The 20,475-nt window shown below is 38.0% G+C and overlaps 1 protein-coding gene across 5 annotated transcripts; it reads left to right on the forward strand.

Moving 5' to 3' along the window:
- The first annotated feature begins 16,320 nt into the window (after window positions 1-16,320).
- LOC103702020 (heat shock factor protein HSF30-like) lies at window positions 16,321-20,379 on the forward strand. Of its 5 annotated transcripts, XR_005513050.3 has the most exons (5): window positions 16,395-16,858; window positions 17,314-18,183; window positions 18,290-18,350; window positions 18,523-18,920; window positions 19,023-20,379. XR_005513050.3 is itself a non-coding variant. In XM_008784290.6 (2 exons), exons 1-2 carry the CDS (start codon window positions 16,595-16,597, stop codon window positions 18,100-18,102), a joined length of 1,053 nt encoding a protein of 350 aa, XP_008782512.2. In that variant the 5' UTR covers window positions 16,321-16,594; the 3' UTR covers window positions 18,103-18,482. The 5 variants fall into 5 exon arrangements, 1 of the variants encoding a protein (XP_008782512.2); XR_603243.6 differs by having other exon boundaries at window positions 16,396-16,858; window positions 17,314-18,350; XR_603242.6 differs by having other exon boundaries at window positions 16,388-16,858; window positions 17,314-18,350; window positions 18,523-20,379.
- Window positions 20,380-20,475: the final 96 nt, after the last annotated feature.

Consider the following 20,475-nt stretch of genomic DNA (forward strand, 5'->3'; position numbering starts at 1 on the left):
GCCGTTTTTCAGGTTCCCACCTCCCCAAGAAATTCAGAGTTACAAATTTGCCCTTGGGCGTGCCGCCGAGGGAGTGCCCTGGGGTGCCCTTTTAGAGAAGGTCAATCGCCCATCAAATTAAATTATTATAAGTCAGATTTTCCTCCTCTCTTTGTCCATAATTATCACAAGAGCTATTAATTTTTTTCTTTGGAACATAAAAATAAGTGGTAAGGATAATTAGATATGCCAACATTTTGTGTCACACTTGATTATTTTTTTATTTTCTGATAACCCTCCTGAATAATATTAGTTGGAACATACATTCGGCTTTGCTTTATTACTACCGTGCAAAACTCCATTAAGCTTCCAGCTTCAAGATATAAGGTATGATTCGAGTTTGGAAGTATAAAGTTGCATTCTCATATTTTCGGAAGTATTTAAAAAAAAGGATAAAAAATAAAGAATGGAGGAGAAATGAAAAATAACAAATCCATGCAACTTTTGGTTCGTTTAATACCTCTTAATCAATATAATATATATTTGAAAAAATCAACTACAATATGGTCCTATCTATTAATCAGAGCGAAGTGAGACTATACTCACCAAGTATATCGGGGTTTTTCTAATATCAAAAAAAAAGTACTAGTAGAGCTATACAAGTCGTACTTTAACAGTATGATTCTTATATATTTGTTGAAGATTAAAATATCAACTATAATTTTTTTGTATCCTTTAATTTTAGTTATAAAAGATAAAAACAAATCCATAGAAGCAAGCAGACACTGAGTTTTTATTTGTTCAAACTTATTGGTATAAAACAAAATCCATATTAACTGCCCCATGAGATGAATGGTTAAGACATGGATAAAAGAGATGCTGTGAAAAGGTTATGGAAAGATCAACATCTATGGAAAACGTATAAAATGAGCCATATAACAAACAAAATGCTTTCAAAGTTAGCTCAGTTCCCCTGTCGGAATATTTTCCTACAGCACAAGTAGCAAAACTATTGGGCACCAGCCAAAGATCGCTACCAATAAAATCTAGGAACCATCGACACACGTTCATGCCCTGCCATTTTCCGACAGGACGTCCGGCAAACAATCTCGTTCGATCCATCCAAACAACAAGTCTTAATCCATGTTCGTTTCTCAAACGGATAAGCCCTTGAGCTTGACATCCTGCCAAGTCGAGCAGGTCATCGCCATAAATCTTATTAAAACCAGCCTTAGAGAGGAAGAGACGTAGAGAGCCATTGATGCCATGTAGGTTACCCCGGGGCTGAAGCCTGGGAGTTTCATCTACTATATTTTGCTTTCAGGGAAGGTTATAATTATAATGCCCTTTAATCAGTTATAGTATTAAACAGCCATCGGAGGATACTATAATCAACAATTATAATGTAATATAGTGATCCTTATCCGCTTATCCAGCTTTCTGGCTGGTGTCAAGCATTGTGATGAGAGGAAATGATAATAATATCACAATAGTTATTCAACCATTTTCTCAGTTCAAAAAAAATAATAAATAACATGGCATTTTTTATTAAAATCCTGATACAGTCATTAAAGTATAGATTATTATTTTATTTTTCTTAGTCCATTAATGACGGCCATAAACTGCATCCTATAACCTTCTCTGTTGGTAAAAAATCTTAAACTTTGATGTTTGTTGCATTAAAATGCGAGGAAGCAGCAAATTCTTCTATATTGACCATCATAAATTATTTTGACTGTAATTTTTGTCATATTTCAAAACTACATTCCCTTGCTGACCAAATCTCATCACAAATAATTCAAAAACATGATCCGATCTCATTGACAAGGATTAAATGCGCTTTCAACTCTGTTATATATATATATATATATATATATATATCGCACCAATTTTGACTACTATAGGATGTGAGAAAATGATTTTAGTAATCCACTGGAATCCATGCAAAAATTTCCTTAGCTCTCATTATAATTCTTTAATAACTTACCAATTAACCAACCATCAACGGTGCAAATCTGCACCAATTCTCTCAAATTTCTATCACCTTACACCACATGATGATAGAAAATTTAATGTGAATAAAATGGATTACTAGAAAATATGATCTGCGAAGTTCTTTTTGCGTGCTGAGTAAAGAGATCTAAGATTTTGGTATTTAGAGAAAAACAATTACAGTAAAGATTTGCGAAGCAGCCAATGCCGTTTGATCCTGGCAGTACACGGGATGAGCTTTCCCGTCTAAACTGCGCAACAAGTCAAAACCCCGCAGTAACGGCAATATGTTGACCGTTGACTCCCGGTCCGCCGTTGAACGCACGCGGCTTGGGCTGGTGACTCACCGGCGATCCACGGTATGGTACAAACTTTTATTTTCGGGGTATAATCGTCATTTTGACCAGAGAAGGCGCTCGGAGCCAAAGTGTAATTTTGTTGATGTCTTGAGGGTATTCTGGTGATTCGAGGTGTAGCTGCTCCGGTGTAATGAGCTGGGTGACATATTTGCTGACATGCCACCCTTAGCGAGGAAAGAAAGCTACCATTCAACGCACTAAAATAAGTTAGGCTCAGTTGGTCACGCATGGATGAGATGTTCCCTTACATCACCATAGGATTAAGCTCATTGCTGCTGTAATACGATGATATAATCGCCCATATAATTAGGAGGGCTTTTGGTATGGGATGTGCATCCCAAAATCAAGGATGATATAGGCATATGTCATCAGATTACTGTATTTGGTTGTACTACAATGATCCTTCGTAGGATCCTAAATTATCTTCATTTTTCAAATCACTATTCAGCCCGGCGATGGAATACCCATTCCTGAGGTCAGGAATTCAAGATCATCCTGAAGCAGTGATGTAGAGTTGAACTTTGTGGATAAAAATAACCTTCAGTTTAACAAAAAAAAAATGATATATCAATATACCATTAATAAATCACATCAATAATATATAATATTATATTTTAATATATATTTAAATTATAATAGAAATATATTATTATACTTTATATTTATATGATGAAATTGTTTAATATATTGCTTCTATTTACTTTTTTTTCCTATAAAATAAATATTAGTATTAAAGAAATAACGTGTTATAAGTATAAATAAAAATATTAATTCTAAAATAATAATAAATATATTTTTATGAAATATATTAATATTTTATTATAGATATATTTTATACGATTATATATATATATATATGGAATATGGAATATATCGAAAGTAGTTTTGGTATTATATGGCCAGTGATATTGAATTCCCATTGAATACCAAAATGAAGAAAATTTAATCACTGAAATATAATATATTCAAAAACGGTGATCTTCAATTTATTTTATTTAGAATAAAATCATCAATGATTTAAGATCATCTTAATGATACTAGGTAGGCCACCAAATGCCGCCTCAAAATTTTGAGCAAAATCTAGCATCTATGCTGCATAGGTGTTATAATGCTTTATTATAATATGATATTAGGTAAACTAGCAGCCTTGGTTTGACTTGACTTCAATCCATTTTGCGGTGTTATGACCAATAACAAGATGCCACGTCAGCTTATTCCTAGGATTTTCGAATATACCAGCTTAAGGTGCGGGAGAACAGAGATCAATATTTTATTCAAGGAAGAACTTTAGGTGAGGGTGTGGAGCAAGAAAAAGGCTACGAGGTGGACCCTCTAGATAATTCTGGAAAAAGGGAGGGTGATTTGGGAATGTCTTGATAATTGCTTGATTTTGTTCTCGTCGATCAGGTTGGAAGCATACAAATTCTTGAGCTTCGCTCCCTGCTTCTGTGAACTTGAGACATCGGAATGAGATCACCACTCCATTGAACAGGGAAAGAAAAGGTCTCTTAAAGCGACTTTTTCATCTTATACGGTACGCATTAACCTGGCAGCCATTCAAATCAGATAAGGTTCAATAAACACGTAGGTATCATGGATATTATCGAGGCTCATGTGTGGGCGTCTCCCCGAATTAGGAGGCATGAAGCATTGTAAAAAATAATTAAAGATCGCATGAAACAGACTAGGCTAGATGATCCAAACATATACATAACTAATTATCAAAGTTGTGGAGAAAGGGATCGTGTCGACATTGTGTCAACTATAATATCCGTCTGTACACATAATAAAACATACCACATGAATGCAAATAGCTTTTTTGGATAAGAATTCTAGCATAGATAACGTATTAACTAAAAGGAACATATTAATTTGTACCCCTCTATAGCAAATATATATCATATTTTGTTGAATGTGCGATCAGATCAGAAAGAAGGAAGATTTTCTTCAATTTGCTCTACTTGAATATCTTAAAATAAAACTAGAAGAAGTTGGAAAAATTTCGGACTTGAAGTCTCCTTTTTTTTTATTAATCCTTTACATCTCACTATTTATAATACTAGTGAGGTCCCCTCTTTTATAATTTGGGTTGGTTTTCGCTTCTAGTTTGAATAGTACTAGATATCCTAAAATAAATATGATTAATAAAAATATTCTAGAAAAAGCTAAAATTTTTAAGGAGATAGATCTCAACTTCTACATCGACTCTGCCTTCTGTCACTCCGCCTAATTATTTTCGAATGGAGAGCTACGCTCAGTCAAAATTTTACTTAAAGAGGAAAGTTTTAATTTGACCAATCCGTTTCGGAGCCTAAATGATAGAATTTTGGCCCGATCCAACCTCCTAGCAGGTTGGCCCAAAGTTGTAGGTCTCGAAAAAAAATCAATTTTTTAAAAAAATATCATCTCAATCGAGCATCGTATGACCATATCTGATAGGTGCATCGATACTTTGCAAGGCATACTTTATTTATGCCTCTTTTAAATATCAATGTATTTGATCTTAGCTGTTCATATACCATATCTGATCTTCACATGAATTCTCATGTTATTATTTGCCGCACATAGATGTTTTTTTGAAAAGCACTACATTGATTCAAAAATTGTAACAATATTATTAGATAATGCAAATATAATAAATTTGTATTAATAACTAACCACTTGATGTGGGCAGCTTCAGTAGTAAATATGTAAATAATGCATAGTAATTTTCACGTTACTCCATCATTATTAGTTTTAGATAATAACCTTATCTTTCCATTTGATAAAAAAGAGTTGCTCAGATCCAACCATATATTGGACTTTCCAGTTTTCCATTAACTCCTCCTAAAATTTATATTACAAACATGATTATGCTTTTGAATGCTAATACAATTTACAGTTATAAGCAAACCCATAGTAATTTAGCTCCCACCATTTTGTAATAGGAGGGTGCTCTTGTTCCATTTTTATTTTCCCCACAACTTTCCAGAAAAGTAGAGTGGGTTTCAATTAAGGTTGTGAATTATAATTGGTTGCACATAAACCTTTTGTTTTTCATAATTTGATCCATTCAGCTGGTTAGAAAACTATCTGGCAAGCCCTATACAAGACTCAGTTTGCATTACAAAAGAATTCTAAGATGTCAAACTGAAATGCTAACCTTACCCATTTGGAACACCCTAGTGATTCAACATGGGGCTGGTTCAAAGTCTACAGTACCTAAAAGCAATTCACATGAAATGTTGAAGTGTTCATGAGCTTAGAGAAATCTCACAGCTATGAATAAGTCAATAATGCATGCATTTGCATGTACCAAACACCACAGCATATATTGCCGTTTCCCTCCTCAAAAGTAGCTGCAATGAATTAGAAATTGTGCTAACTGGAAACTTATCCCTCCGAAAACAAATCTCCGTTGTATAATTTATTCGATTCGTTGTCAAATACTGCCACCAAGGCAAGGACAAAGAAGCTTGCCGAATTCCTTGAAAAAAAAAGGGGCCAGCTAAAAAAAAAATCAAACCTAAATGACCATGTCGACACGGTATATATATAGTAGTACAAACTACCAACCAAGCAAAAGACATCACCTTGGAGCAATGGGAACTTGATTTCAAATTTGCAATAAACCTACTCTCTTTTGTCATGCCCTTTTATTCATGCAATGGATATATGAGAGAGCTACGTACGTTCGCATGTGGTACGTACTATGAAAATAGCATGCAGTTTTGTCTCTGTCTTGTTGGTAGCCATTGGTTAGTCAAGTTGTGATAGCAGTCTTTCTTGACGTAAATATTTTTAAGTTGTTTTTCTTCATGGGAGTCGTATGAGAGAGCGTGTACATGTAACGAGAGAAACGTAGCTCTCGGATGGTTTAATTCTTTTGGAGAATAAGTACGAGAACAAGTTCCTCCACGTAGATGTAACTTTCTTCTAACCTTCTATTATTAATAAAATTACGTCAAGAAAGAAAAAAAAAACTTTATTGGATTGGTTTTGTGACTGCTTTCGGTGGACTCCTGCGATACGAATGGGTGTTAGTTGGGACCGCGGCAACGGTGCTCGTGCCACGAGCCAAGACGAACACTTTCTTCTGCAACAAGTTTGGTTTGGTGAATCGAGAGAGAGAGAGAGAGTGAGTGAGAGCCGGTCACGCTCAAACGCGGTTTAGACTTTGCCCGGCTGGGTAATAAGTAATTAGGAACAAGTTTCCATTTTGACCACAAGTCAACACACATGAACTTGTGAGAGTGCTTGCAGGATTGAGTACGACCCAAGTTTCTTTGAGTCCACCACATGCAGGCGCGTAATTGTACCATGTTCACACTTGGGTGGACTATATTGTTGATCTTTGACAGTTCATGGTATTAATTATTTCAAGAATATTCACGATATTTTGATGTATAAATCCACAATAATCAAAATTTTGACCGTTGCTTACCACATCCATTATTCAGCATTCAATTCAATTGCAATAATATTTCTTTTTCTATAACAAAAGGAGAGTTTAAGTTTTTCTTTAAGTTCAAAAAAAATATTATGTAAATACCAACATAATCAAGGTTGAATCTTCTCATGGAAATTAAGTTTGGGAGAATTTTCCCTATAGATTAGTCCTCATTCCATTGACATGGGATGTTGGGCCTCTGCTGCTCCAGTTGGGCGGCCCGGTTTTTTCTGGGCCCTTTTTGTTTACGGCCTCTTGACCATATCAAAACCTTTCTTTTAAAGAAGAAATATAAAAATGTCTCAACCCAGTCAAAAGGAAAAAATATGTCAAGAGACGACCGCTGATGTCAACTGCTACCTTTCATTGTTGCAATTAGGCCTTCAGAGCTGAGATCCAGTTCATGAAACTTGACATGATAAGACGATCTTTCATCGTTCGATCGGAGGATTTCAGCATCTGGAATTTGGTACACGGAACGGTCATCAGCCATATCGTGATATCAAAGCATCGTGGGACGTCAAAACTAGGGGTTAAACAAGGAGGAGCCACACTTGCACTTCCATCCCTCGGGCTCGTAGTTGGTGAATTGAGTCCTGAAATGGTCCGTGGTGGTCGGCACCTGGATGGCCGCGCACGGCTCGCAGCCCCCGCACTTGTGCTCGCAGCTCGGCGGCCTCGATCCCAGCGGGCTCGCCCCTTTGAGCCCATCTTCACGTACCATGCCTTCACCTCTCCCTTCTTCTTTACGTACTCCCTAAATAAATCAAATCATTAACAAATAAGAGCGAATCAATAACGATAGTTCTACTTCTACCCTTAAAAGAAATAGTTTGCACCTCACACACTGCCACAATCAGCATCTCATCAAAAAAAAAAGCCAAAAAAATAACTAAAATCTATCTAAATGCATAAGCTAATATGGGACTAAACGGGAGAGAGAGAGAGAGAGAGAGAGGGGGACCTTTGTGGCTTCCCACTCCACCCGGAAATGGCTTGCAACTTGGCCTGCGCGAGCAAACAGAAGGATTTTAGCAGGGTTCAAGAACATTGACAGGCAAGGAAAGTATTAGCACACGAAGTAACCAAAGATTCTTGCTGCGTTCTACTGGAGAAGAAGCACGATTAAATCAGAAAAAACACAAGTCTACGAAAAAAAAAAAAGAAGAAGAAAAAGCTTTAGTAAATCAAATTTGCAACTCTCCATCAGCTGGTGTGTTATGTTCTCGTTGCCCCATTTGAATTAGCACTGCGAATTGTTTCATATAACGAAGCAAGGTGGATGGTGCAAGAGAGCTGCGTAACATTTTCGAGTCATTGCTCGAAGAAACAAGAGGACAAGATGGAAGACCCAAGAAAAAATTACCTCGAGCCTCATGTGGAAAAGGTCTTCCTGCTGCTGCTGCCTTGCTCATGATATGCGCAATGCTAAGTAGTAGAATAACCCACACTCTCTTGTGTTGCCCACCCAACATCATGGTGTTATGACAGAAGAGACTGAAGAAGAAATGATAGCAAAAAGAAAAGGTGATTTCAGGCAGTGCAACAGACCTCCACAATATTTCTCATCCAATCCCTCTCAACTATCCTGCTCCCTCTTTCCTGAACTCTTATTTCTCTCCAAGGATTTCCAGCACCTTCCATCAAAAACCCATATGATAAAGTCTATTTCTTCTGCCCCTTTCTTCCCCTCCTGCTGTCGCAGGCAAAGGCCTTTTCCTTCTCCCTGTTTCCCTCTGAGTTGTCACCAGTCTCAACACATCATCCGTAATTTATACCACTTTCAGGTGGTCCTCCCTCGAGGGCACCAAGACAAAGCTCGCCATCGAAGAATGGTTCCTAGCCTATGCAATCCTAGGCTTTAGGGAACTTAAGAGATGGTACTCCTAGGCTCCCTTGACTGCAGAGCCTGAGAGACCTCTCCAGCAGCAGCAATCCGGTACCCGAAAATAGCCCACGTCAAAGTGGTGGTAGGATCCTACAGTATTTAATGCTTAAGAGATGAACTTCGGTCACCTCGGTCCTTTTTCTTTTATTTCTCTTTTTGTTTGGTGATGGTGAACAGCCTCACAGAAACCGTGATGTGATACAGAAATTTCACAATATTGATCCTCCCTCATAAAACTCTCTTCCTTCTCGCAGTGCCTCTCAATCTTTAACATCTCTAGGTCTTGTCTTCCAAACTCTCAAAAAGAAAAAAAAGAAGAAGTGGGGCCACATTGCAGTCCAGGAAGCATTCTTAACCAGCAAGTCCATTCTTCTTGATGGTGATTCCAAATACCAATATAAATTTGTCCCAAGGTTCAAGAATGCACAGTCTTCCATTCACTTCAAGCAGTCGAATCCAGGGTCCAACCATTTCAATTCTACTGAAGAGGCCTTGTACTTACCATCCGGTTAAATCTCTGCTCAGGCATTCTCTTTGGATGGATGGATGGATGGATGGATGGCTGCTCCACGTTGCGAGGGAGGGCTCGCATCAGCAACCGGCGAGGAGCATCTCGGGGAGATATGACCGAGCCAAGTGCACACCAGCCAAAGTGCTGAGCCTGATGCAGACGAAGCCCGCTGAAAGATGCCCTGCAGATGGAAATAAGAACCCAGCTTAGTATTGGCGACTCGAGAGGCGACGGGAGGAGGGAAAAATGGCACCATGAAAGCCTCTGTTTTTTTTTCTGATAAACAAATCACGATATCCCATGACTCGCCCTGGAAAGATGATGCACCGCCTGCTGCGCGTGGTATTGGTGGTGCGGCCAGGTAACGGTGGCGTTTCATGCAACCACAGCAAATTAAACCAGACAATAATAATAAATTTTACAAACAAATTACAGCTGAAAATAATAATGTGTGATCCGATCTATTAATCCAACCTACTAATATATTTGAGTTTGAAATAAATCAATTTCAATCATAAATGGATCGCCCCTATTTAAACTTATGGGCTGGATTCAGATTTAGGCCTTTAATCCATTTAATTTGTTCTAACATGTTTAATAATTGGATCGAATTATTATTCAGCCTATTTAACCTCTTTAACATATTTAAAACCTGCTTAGTCTGTTTTGGACCGGTTTAACCTAGTCTGCTAAACATGTTTAATCGATTAAAAATCTATTTAATTTGATTCGATCTGTTTAATAAATAAATTTTAGATATAAAATTTTAACTTCTTCAATAAATACGTTGTACTAGTTTGGGAATATATTCTTGCACCCCCATAGAATGTGAGGAGAGTGTATCTATTTATATGGAGCTTTGAGCAAGTGGTTTCAGCAAATAGGATAGGAAAAGGATATCATAAAATAAGCGACAACAAATCAACTCAAATTTCTTATGCCACGACGAATAAACTACTTAGTCACCCCCTAAATAATATTTTCTCCGTCGGACTATATAACATTTTGAAGAATAAAATTTATTTTCATTCAATATAAAGATTTGAATTTAAATATACTGGTTTAATCGGATGATATGAATAAGAGAAAATAGGACTTACTATTATGGAGAAACTAGAAGCTGGTTTTTTCTAGCTTTTCCTAAAATTATATTTTTAAAAAAATTGTATAATGTTTGTCAAAGTTTTTTATTCTTTTTTTCGTTCTTGAAGTTTTGTGTTGAAAGACATAAAAGCAACTTTTTTTTTCTCGAGCAATGCCGAGCATACCTTATGTGAGGATCCGTGCGAGCGTGTGTTTAGTTCCACATCAGTTATTCGCTGAGGAGATTTTGAGTACTTATACAGAATTAAGGAACCCAAAAAATAACTTTCCGACTAGCTATTTTATGTAAGGTCCTGCATTGTTACAGATGATATTAGAGCGAAGTCAACCCATAGCCATAGAGGGAGTATGCGATGAGGAGATAAAAATACCTTTCAGATCGAAATAACGGCTGTTAAATTAAACCACGAGTTAAGGAATGTCCAGGGCTAATCGCATGGCCACTAGTACCGGTCCCAGCCCAAACTCTTAACAAAATTATGAAAGGAGGCCAGAGGTGGTCTAACCAGCAGCCCATGGGCTTCCCCTTTCTGGCCTTCTATTGATGGCTGGGCCAGCTGCAGTAACTTCTTGGGCCTGGCGGCAACCTTTCCTTCTCACAACGTTTCTTTGCTTCTTTTGTTTCGGTTTGATGAACTTGGGGAAGTGGCAGGTCATACCCCAATCTCTAATACAACCATCCTGCCTGCTAGTTAACACCTTTACAAGCTAATTGTTAAGGAGTTTCCAAATAATGAGTTATATTCTATTTGATGCTAATAATCTATACATTGGAACTCATTTGCTCGACTCTGATATAACACCGCTATACATCCTCCATCATTACTAATTTACAGTAGCATATCACTTAGTGAAATATGATTGTTAAGGAAATTTAAAAAAAAAGAAAGAAAGGAGGGAGACCGCGAGCATTTTAGCCGCTCGAGTTCTGATCTTTGACGGTGCATCATCTAAGAATCGAATCTAAAATAACTGGAGATGCGCAATCACTAAGAAAAACTCATTTCATGATGAACATTGAATTTGAATTAATGTATTTTGTGTAACGAGCTCAGTTTTTTGGTACTTTCCAATACTCATTATTCATCTTTTTATTTGAGAAACTAGAACTCAAAATAGTGGCTACTCCCACTGCCATTAAGTAGAAGTAGAGAGAGAGAGAGAGAGAGATGTTTTATGCGCTTTTTGGTTCCTACTTGTTTTTATCCAAAAATTTTTAATATGAAAATAACATCACGACAAAAATAATATATAAGTATGAATAAAGTCTGAACAAAATAATCCTGTAAACTTTGGAAATAAGTGTCTAAAATGATGCTGAAGAAATTATGATGGAATAGAATTTGATAAATGTGGACTTCACGGATTGGGTTGGATAGTTTTTCCACGTCCAATCCTGCTAGAAACGTCTACAGGCTCCATTGTTATACGTGTTTCGCACCCCCAGGCAGTGGATTCGCCAGGATATATTATTTCACGGGAGGGCGAGCCCGGGATCACGTCGCCAGTTTAACGGGTCCAGAATTCGCCATCCTACCACATGCACTTACACCCACATACATTGATGTGGGATTAGTTTTGCCGAGGGATCTTAAGATTGACATTTGATGATCCAAATAGGATCGCATCGAGTTGATCTTAAATTAAGAAATAATTTAATTTTTGATAATGGAAGATCATCATATTTAGCATATTGTATTATAGTGATTAAATATTTTCGGATATCCACGAATAACCTATTCGGTATTATAAGAAAATTTAAAATTACTTACCATATAATACCAAAACTACTCCTAATAAAATATTAATATATGAATTATTGATATATTTTATTAAAATACATTTATTAGTTCTATAAATTATTAATCCTATAAAGATACATTGATTGTTGTTATGGAATTAATATTTTTATTTATAGTTAAATATTTTTAATACTAATATTTATTTGGATGAGGAAAATAAGATAAATAAAAGCAATGTATTAAATAATTTTATTATATAAATATGGAGTACAATACCATATTTCGACTATAATTTAAAATTCTTCTTGAATAATAAGATGACAATAATATAATTAATAATATCAATAAAATAATATATATCTTATATATAATATAATATAATATAATACATATAATATTGATACAATATATTTATGGTATATTGATATATAAATTTTTCTGCTGAATTGAGTGGTATTTTTGTCCTCAAATTTTATCCCAAGATCGCTGTTATAGAGTGATTTTGGATACCTGACTTCAAGGATGGATATTCCATCATTGGGTTGAGTGGTGATTTGAGGAGTGTTGGTGATTTGAGATCACTGTCATAAATCACCGTGGTACAATCAAATATAGTTATTTGATCTTAGGACGACCATTCCATACAAAAAAAAGTACCATAGCACAATGCTTTTTTCAAAAACACTTAGACCTAATATTAAATATTTTTGTCGGTTTAAATTTTATGAGCCAGGTATGGGCTCACCTTCAAAGAATGTCTACAGCTTAATCAGAGTAGAGGGACATTTTTATTCTTAGGACTCTTTGGTTGCTCTCGTATACTCCTGTTTTATAAAAAGATATTAAAAATATAAAAAGTAGTAAATATACCTTGTATAGAATAAAGGTAGAAGACAAAGTAAACGCTTGCAAGATCCATCTTGGAAATTAATATGTGAGCCAAAGGTGGGGACGGAAAAGGTGAGTCCGACTTCTTCTAGTTTGCACTCTGCATATATTAGAGGTACTCGCCGACTAGATGGAGATTTATAGATCCAAATGGAAGCTCAAAGTGTATATTTTTATGTAGAGTATGAGATAAAAGCTCAGTTGCTTTCTAAAGCACTTTACTTCAATTGCTTTTCAAACAAACCCATGATATGCCCTTTAAACTGAAAAATGTACTACCAATTAGTTGTGCAATGTCTAAGTTGATTGACAATAAAAAAATTATGAGAAAAAAAATTATTTATATTTTGTTGGCATAATTTTAGGGATCACATACAAATTATATCATCCACAATATTTTTTTTTATTAGCATTATCCTGTATCAACCTATATAATTATCATTTGTTAGTATGATCTTATTAGAGTAATTCTAGGTATCACGTAATAACATGTATCATCCATAATAATTTTTTTGGTAGTATGATCATATATTAACATATATTATTTTTTTTATATAAAATCTGTACACAAGTACATATAACTCTTAAGATTTACTGAATGTGATGGAATAGAAAAATAAAATTCTTTATCTCTTTCTTTTTCTTTTGTTTTTCTCTTCTTCTGCAAATATTTTAATATGGTATCAGAGCTACCGATCACCTAATCTACCGCCATTATCCCTTGCGTCATTATTGTGGCCGTGATGGCCACGTTTAGAAGTTTTGAAAACCTCCATTGCCGATCTATCGATATCTGTTCTAGGATGAATCAACACCCAAAGTTCCTCAATTTTTCAGTGGATCCGTATATTCCCTATTTCCCCACAAATTTTTTATTTTCTAGTGAATCAACATATTCTCTATTTCTAATATATTAATACCTTTGTTTTTTATGCATCCACAGCTCTTTTCTACCATATTTTCTTCACCTTCAGGTCGTTTCTCTTCACCGTCGCCCAGACCCTTTTCTTTCCAACTTTAGTTTTATTTGCTGCCTCCAGCTTCTTCACCATCCAGTTCGAGATCTCTTACTCTTCTTTCATGATGCCTCCATCTGTAAGAATTGACGACCTTTGATTATGTTTTTCTTTTTAAGCTCTATTCTCAGTGCAACTGCTATTTTTTATATATCTTTTCACTGCCACATCATCAGGTAAGTCAATGAACTACATTGGTAGATATGTTAGTATGCCACATCACTCAAACATATTACTAGTTTATTACAATAGTTAGTCATGTTACTTGAATATGTATGCATTTCTTAAGTATCCTACCACATTACGTGAATACCAGAGCCTGATTCTCAGTTATATCCACTATATCGATATGGTCAACTAGATGGATATGGTGACATCCTCCCTGCAAGCATAATAATATAAGATAAAATTTATATTCGCAAGTTTTCTCCATGTGTATGTTGTAATGCTTCGAGAATGTTCTCATGTTTCGAGAATGGAAGGCGACTTACACCGTTTAGAAGTTTCCGGAAGATCAAGGGCCAAGTGGGAAAGTACGGACAGTCGAGTTATTTATTTATTTATTTATAAATCCACCTAGAGTTACACATGGGCACCATGTGCGCTAGATCATCCTCCACCTCGCCAATATAATTGTGTTATATACGAACGTCGACATTCTCAAAGCTTCGAGAATAATAAGCGGTTTAAAAATACTTAGAGAACTTTCTAGAAATCATGCTTCCTTATTAGAATATACGAAATTAGCTAAACACTTGTAGGACCATCTGTATCCGTGCCCTCCCACGAACACATGGACTCCCTTCTTCCCTCCTCACTTCCGCTCGGTCTCTTTCTCTCCTTTTTCATTTTTATTTGTTACCTCTAACTCTTCCATCATCCACTTCGAGGATTCTTGCTCCTATTTCACGATGTATTTGTCTACGAGAATTATCGACCTTTGGTTGCTTTCTCTTTAAGTTCCGTCATCGTTGCAACTGTTATTTTCTATGTATCTTCTCACTGCCACATCATCAGACAAGTCAATCAGCGACATCGGAAGATACATAAGTCTGTCACGTTAGTTAGATACTTTGAGAGATACCAGTTTGCTACGTTAGTTAGTAATATTGGTGGGCACATTGTCTACCTTGTCAGTCTACCATATTAGTCAATTTGCTACGTTAGTTTTCTGATTTGCTGCATCAGTTTCTAAATTGTTATGTGAGCTTCTATTATGCATTCTACGTTATCATATCAGCTTCTGAGTTGCTATGTTAACCTGTAATTTGTTACATCAATTTCTGAGTTGTTATAATAGCTCGTATTCTGCCACATCAGGCTTTGTGATGCCACATCAATCTCTAAGCTGCTGTGTTAGCTTCTAGTCTATCATGTCAGCTTCTGAGTTGCTAGTTCAGTTCTTGATCTAGTACATCAGTTTTTCGGTACTTTTATGGTTCAGTTTCCAAATTCAAGCTGACACTTATAATATCATTTTAAGTTTGAGAAGGGATGTTCGCATAATTTTAGAGATCATGTAAAGCCTGCATCACCCATAATATTTTTTTTATTAGCGTAATCCTATATCAACCAATATTATTTTTTTTAGCATAATGTTGTTAGAATGATTATGGGGATCACATAACAATATATATCTTTTTTTTGTTGGCCTGGTTATATATCAACTTATATTTTTTTATATGAATTATGTATACAAATATATATAATTTTTGAGACGCACCGAAAATGATAAAATAGAAAAATAAAATTTTTTACCACTCTTTTTTTTCTCATTTTTCTTTTCTTCTATAAATATTTTAATATATTTTAATCAAATCAATTAAAAAATAATAGTAACACAGGGTCCAAAATTTTGAAGGTCATATAATTCGACAATTTAAATTAATAATTTTTGTAAAATAAAAGTAACAAATGTATCGAGTCTAAAATATACGTGTATATGTATATGTATGCATGTCTAAATATCTGGCCACATTACGTGGATGTGGGAGCCTATTCTTACTCAGATATATCCGCTACATGGATATCGTCAGCTTGATGGATAAGGTGACCTCCTCCCTGCAATAAAATAATATAATATAAAATTTATATTTGCGGGTTTCTCCATGCGCATGCCGTAATGCTTCGAGAATGTTCTCATGCTTCGAGAATGGTGGGCGAGTTACACCGTTTAGAAGTTTCCGGAAGATAAGAGCCAAGTGGGAAGGTACGGACAGTCGAGTTATTTATTTATTTATAAATCCATGTGGAGTTGACACATGGGCACCATGTGCGCCAGATCATCCTCCACCTCGCCAACGTAATTGTTTTATATATGAATATCAATATTTCATACTCGGAGAACTTTCTAGAAATCAGGCTTCCGGGAATTAGATAAATACTTGTAGGACCCATCTCTATCCGTGCCCTCCCAGTGACACGTGGACCCCCCTGTGTTCCCCTTCGTCCTCAGTGCGAGTGAGAAACTCGGTAGAAAGCTTTGCTCAAGATATCCGCCGAAGCACCGCTCTCTGTTTCCCCTTCCAGAAACTTCTGTACGTAGTTCATAAATACCCCACTCCGCTCGGCCCGCTTCGGCTCCTTGCCCATATCCGATAACAGCAAAACCCCGCCCCAACGCCAAGCTCACCATAGCTCTCAATTAATTTAGTCTTTTCACAGTGAGCAATCCAGTTGGGTGCTCATGGAGCGCGTCGTGGTGGTGAAGGACGAGGAGGAGATGGAGGTCCCTCAGCCGATGCCGGGGCTGCACGAGATCGGGCCGCCGCCATTCCTGACGAAGACGTTCGAGATGGTGGAGGACCCGGAGACGGACGCGGTGGTGTCGTGGAGTAGAGCTCGGAATAGCTTCGTTGTTTGGGACTCGCATAGGTTCGCCACCACTCTCCTCCCCAGGTACTTCAAGCACAACAACTTCTCCAGCTTCATTCGCCAGCTTAACACTTACGTAAGTACTCGGCAATTCTTCCATGGCTAACTCGTTAACCGTTTCATTCCCCCCCTTTTTTTTCTTAGCGTTTTCCAGTTCTTCCCGGCTGTTTTTACTTGTGGATAGTCTGTGTTGAGGTATGAAATTTTAATATTTGTTTTGTGTTATAATATGATATGTTGAGATTAAAGTTTGATTCCGCCAAAACTAGTTGAAGCATCCTGAAGTTTTTTAAATTATTATATTCTAAAGCGGATGGAAACTGACCACCGACCGAGAGGGTACCGGAAGCGTCTAGATCAACCGTAACACCGAGACACTACTGGAAGCATCTAGAGCAATCGGGACACCGAGACAGCGCTGGAAGCATCTAGAGCAACCCTTACGCTTTGAGAACAATTAAAAAAAAAAAAAAAAAAGGTGGATGTGGGGTCGATGGACCTGATGTCTGACAGTGACGACCATGGATGCAGGGCTTTCGAAAAGTGGATCCGGACCGATGGGAATTCGCGAACGGGGGCTTCCTGGGAGGCCAGAAGCAGCTCCTCAGGAACATCAAGAGGCGGCGTAACGTCGGCCAGAGCTCCAATCAGCAGCAGCAGCAGCAGGGTGGCGGCGCGTGCGTGGAATTGGGGAAATTCGGGCTCGAAGCTGAAGTGGATCGACTGAGAAGAGACCGGAACGTTCTGATGCTGGAGATTGTGAAGCTCAGGCAGCAGCAGCAGAGCTCCCGGTCCCTGCTCCTCGAAATGGAACGGCGAATGCAGGGCACCGAGCGGAAGCAGCAGCGGACCATGGCGTTCCTGGCTCGAGCTCTCAAGAACCCGCTGTTCATCCGGCAGCTTCTGGTTCGAAGCCAGCAGATGAAACAACTGCCAGGAGCAGGCAGGAAGCGGAGACTCCCGGCGACTCCGAGCTCGGAGAATCTGCGAGCAGGTGAAGAAGACGAATCGGCCATCCAATCGGAGATGGAGAGTCTGCTGTCTGCCCTGGACAGCGGCGTGGGCGGCTCGAGCATCGGCCGGAAGAATGAACAGACGTTCGACGCTATGGATCAGAGCTCGGGCGCGATCACCGATCTGATATGGGAGGATCTGCTGCTGAACGAGAGTCTGCTTGTAGGGAATGAGGCAGCGCAAGGAGAGCAGCCGGGGATGGAAGTCGCGCCGGAGGAACTGGCGGCAGAGCAAATTGAGTGGGGCGACGAGGTGCAGGACTTGGTGGATCAGATGGGCTACTTGGCTTCATCTCCAGAGCCTTAGATTGTATTTAGATTTGTGTCGGTGCTTTGTTAGTTCTTGGTTGGTCCGGTCCGAGTCTGCCACCTCCGCCATCATTGTCCAGTGGGTATCCTTGTGTCCGCACTTAGCGTAGGTTCTTTGTTGCAGTAAACGTGTCTTAGTGCTTCGCGCGAAGTGTTGCTGAATAATGGCATCTCTTGACCTGCAGGCAGTAGTTGAAGAAAGGAAGAAGCAATCCAGGAGAGATGTCTTCTACATGGGTCTTCTATGTACGTCTGGTTTCCTGTGTCTCGTTGCCCCCTCCCCCCTTTTCTTTTTTTTTTCCTCTTGTCCCTTTTACTAGTTGTTGTTGTGTTCGAGTTTATCTTTTATCGAAGCTGATTAGTGTTCTCTTTTCTGTATTTTTTGCCGTTCCTCTTCTTTGTTTTCCCTATTTTGTAGGTTGATTGAAAATTGCAGTCGTGGTTTGATTGATGAAGACATTTCAAGAGTCTGCAGAGGAGACTACTCTTGCAAGTAAACAAAGCAGAGTTTCTTATCTGCTTTGGGTGCAGGTGCAGGACTGAGTTTGAGTGCTTAGGAGTGTCAAGGGAGGTAAAAAAAATGGAGGGGTTAATGGTACAGAATAGTTAATGGATTTCAAAACTTTGGGGAACTTTTTGCAATGCTCGAGGAGCCGCAGGCCCGCAGGTGTCAAAAACTTTAGGTGTTCTTGAATTAGATGAAGCTGATAAAGATATGCCAGTGAATGGCTGGCCAAGATAAAAGAGAATTCGAGCAATCCTTTTCTAGCCTATGATGGTTCTCAGTTAGGATTACCAAAATGCCTCCAAGAGAAGGTCGATCACCTTTTCATCAAAATTAGCTTATTTTAACCTGCTTGTTGGAATGTTCTACCTGTGATGGCCTACTGATCGGTTATTCTGCTTTTGCTGCTTCAGCACTTGCTTCCGGCACCCCCAATTTCAACTTCTTTGACCAAGCATCACGATAAGCCATATAACAACTATCATTGTACTGTGTATCGCTTATCATTGTGTAAACTGATGTACGGTGGAGTTTTTCTACGTTCAACTACTAAATTTGATTCTGAAGAAGCATCAGTGAATCTTGACATGCCAAATTCACAGCATACACGAAAGAGAATGGGAGGAAGACAAGTGAACGACTGATGCCAAGAGAAGGCATCGGAATTTGACATCAGTTTGGAGAGTATTGCAAGAGACTTTTGTTGGTCGGCTAGAGTTATTGAGCACCTATATCAACTGCTGCTGTGACTGGCTAGGGCAGGGAAGGGCAGCTGTTATTTAGGTTTCTGCTACAATTTTTGGTAGTAGTGTTCAGGCTGAAGCATGTATCAGTTTGGGTTGGCAAAATTGATCCATTGATGCAGATGCATGATGGTCAATTTTTCTTAGTAGTGTACTAGTGTTCCACTCCAGCTTTGGTGCAGCAGATCTTGAGCTATTTTGTGCATGCGTGGCGCTGTAAAGCTCTGTGCATCAGAAATGCAGATTGAAACAGAAGAAGGGAACATGCAATCATTCCTTGCATGATGTAATCCAATCAAACTTGATGTCATTGTCTCGGCTTCCTTGCGTGAAGCGACACTTCTATCCTCCTAGTGTCTGTGCAGTCATCGACAGCTCTTCTGAAGTTTGCCTTCGTCGTCCTTCAATGTCTCAAATAAGATATCCGGAGTTGTGGTTACATACTTCCTACGGACTGTTCCAAAGCAAAATCTGCAAGCATTCAGAATGATTAATTCAGGGATGACTGGGTATTTTCTGTTGTAAATTTGGGTTCTTTAACTCCATTTGCTTGTTGGTCACTAAAGCTCTGCTTTTTGACTTGGGTTATTCAACTCTGTTCGGGTTCTTTCTTTGAAGTTTTTGCAGCGAGTAGTGCGGAAAAACTGAAGGCAAAGAAATGGTACTGGAGTTACTAGAAGCCATAGATAAAACGATTGAGCCAGTAATGGTCTCCATAAAATTTGCAGCAAGCTAGTTCACCGGAATGGCGGCCTTCTGTATAATCTCAGAGTTTTGAAGTGTTCCTAAATGACCTTTAAGCCTGGTGTTCATCAAGGCCAGATTGGGGTAGTTCACCAAAATGGCCTGCTGGCTACTCTGGACTAGTAGTATCACCTTGTAGATCTAAATCCTTTTATTGCGTGAAACCGGAGATTATATTAACGAATTGGCAAATCTGTAACAGTTAATTTTGATGAAGCTTATAACTAGCAATCATTTAGCAAAGCCAATCAATTATCCAGCAAGACATTTGTCTAAATCAAAATTACTTTTTGTCTATTATTTGATAAGATTGAACAACATGAATTGGTTCTATCCCGTCCTGATCCATCAAAAATATCAGGGTTCTCTGAATTATTTA

Source organism: Phoenix dactylifera, chromosome 5 (genome assembly GCF_051530095.1).
Source record: "Phoenix dactylifera cultivar Ajwa chromosome 5, Ajwa_hap1_PhDact_Kaust_v1.1, whole genome shotgun sequence".
NCBI classification, from domain to species: domain Eukaryota; kingdom Viridiplantae; phylum Streptophyta; class Magnoliopsida; order Arecales; family Arecaceae; genus Phoenix; species Phoenix dactylifera.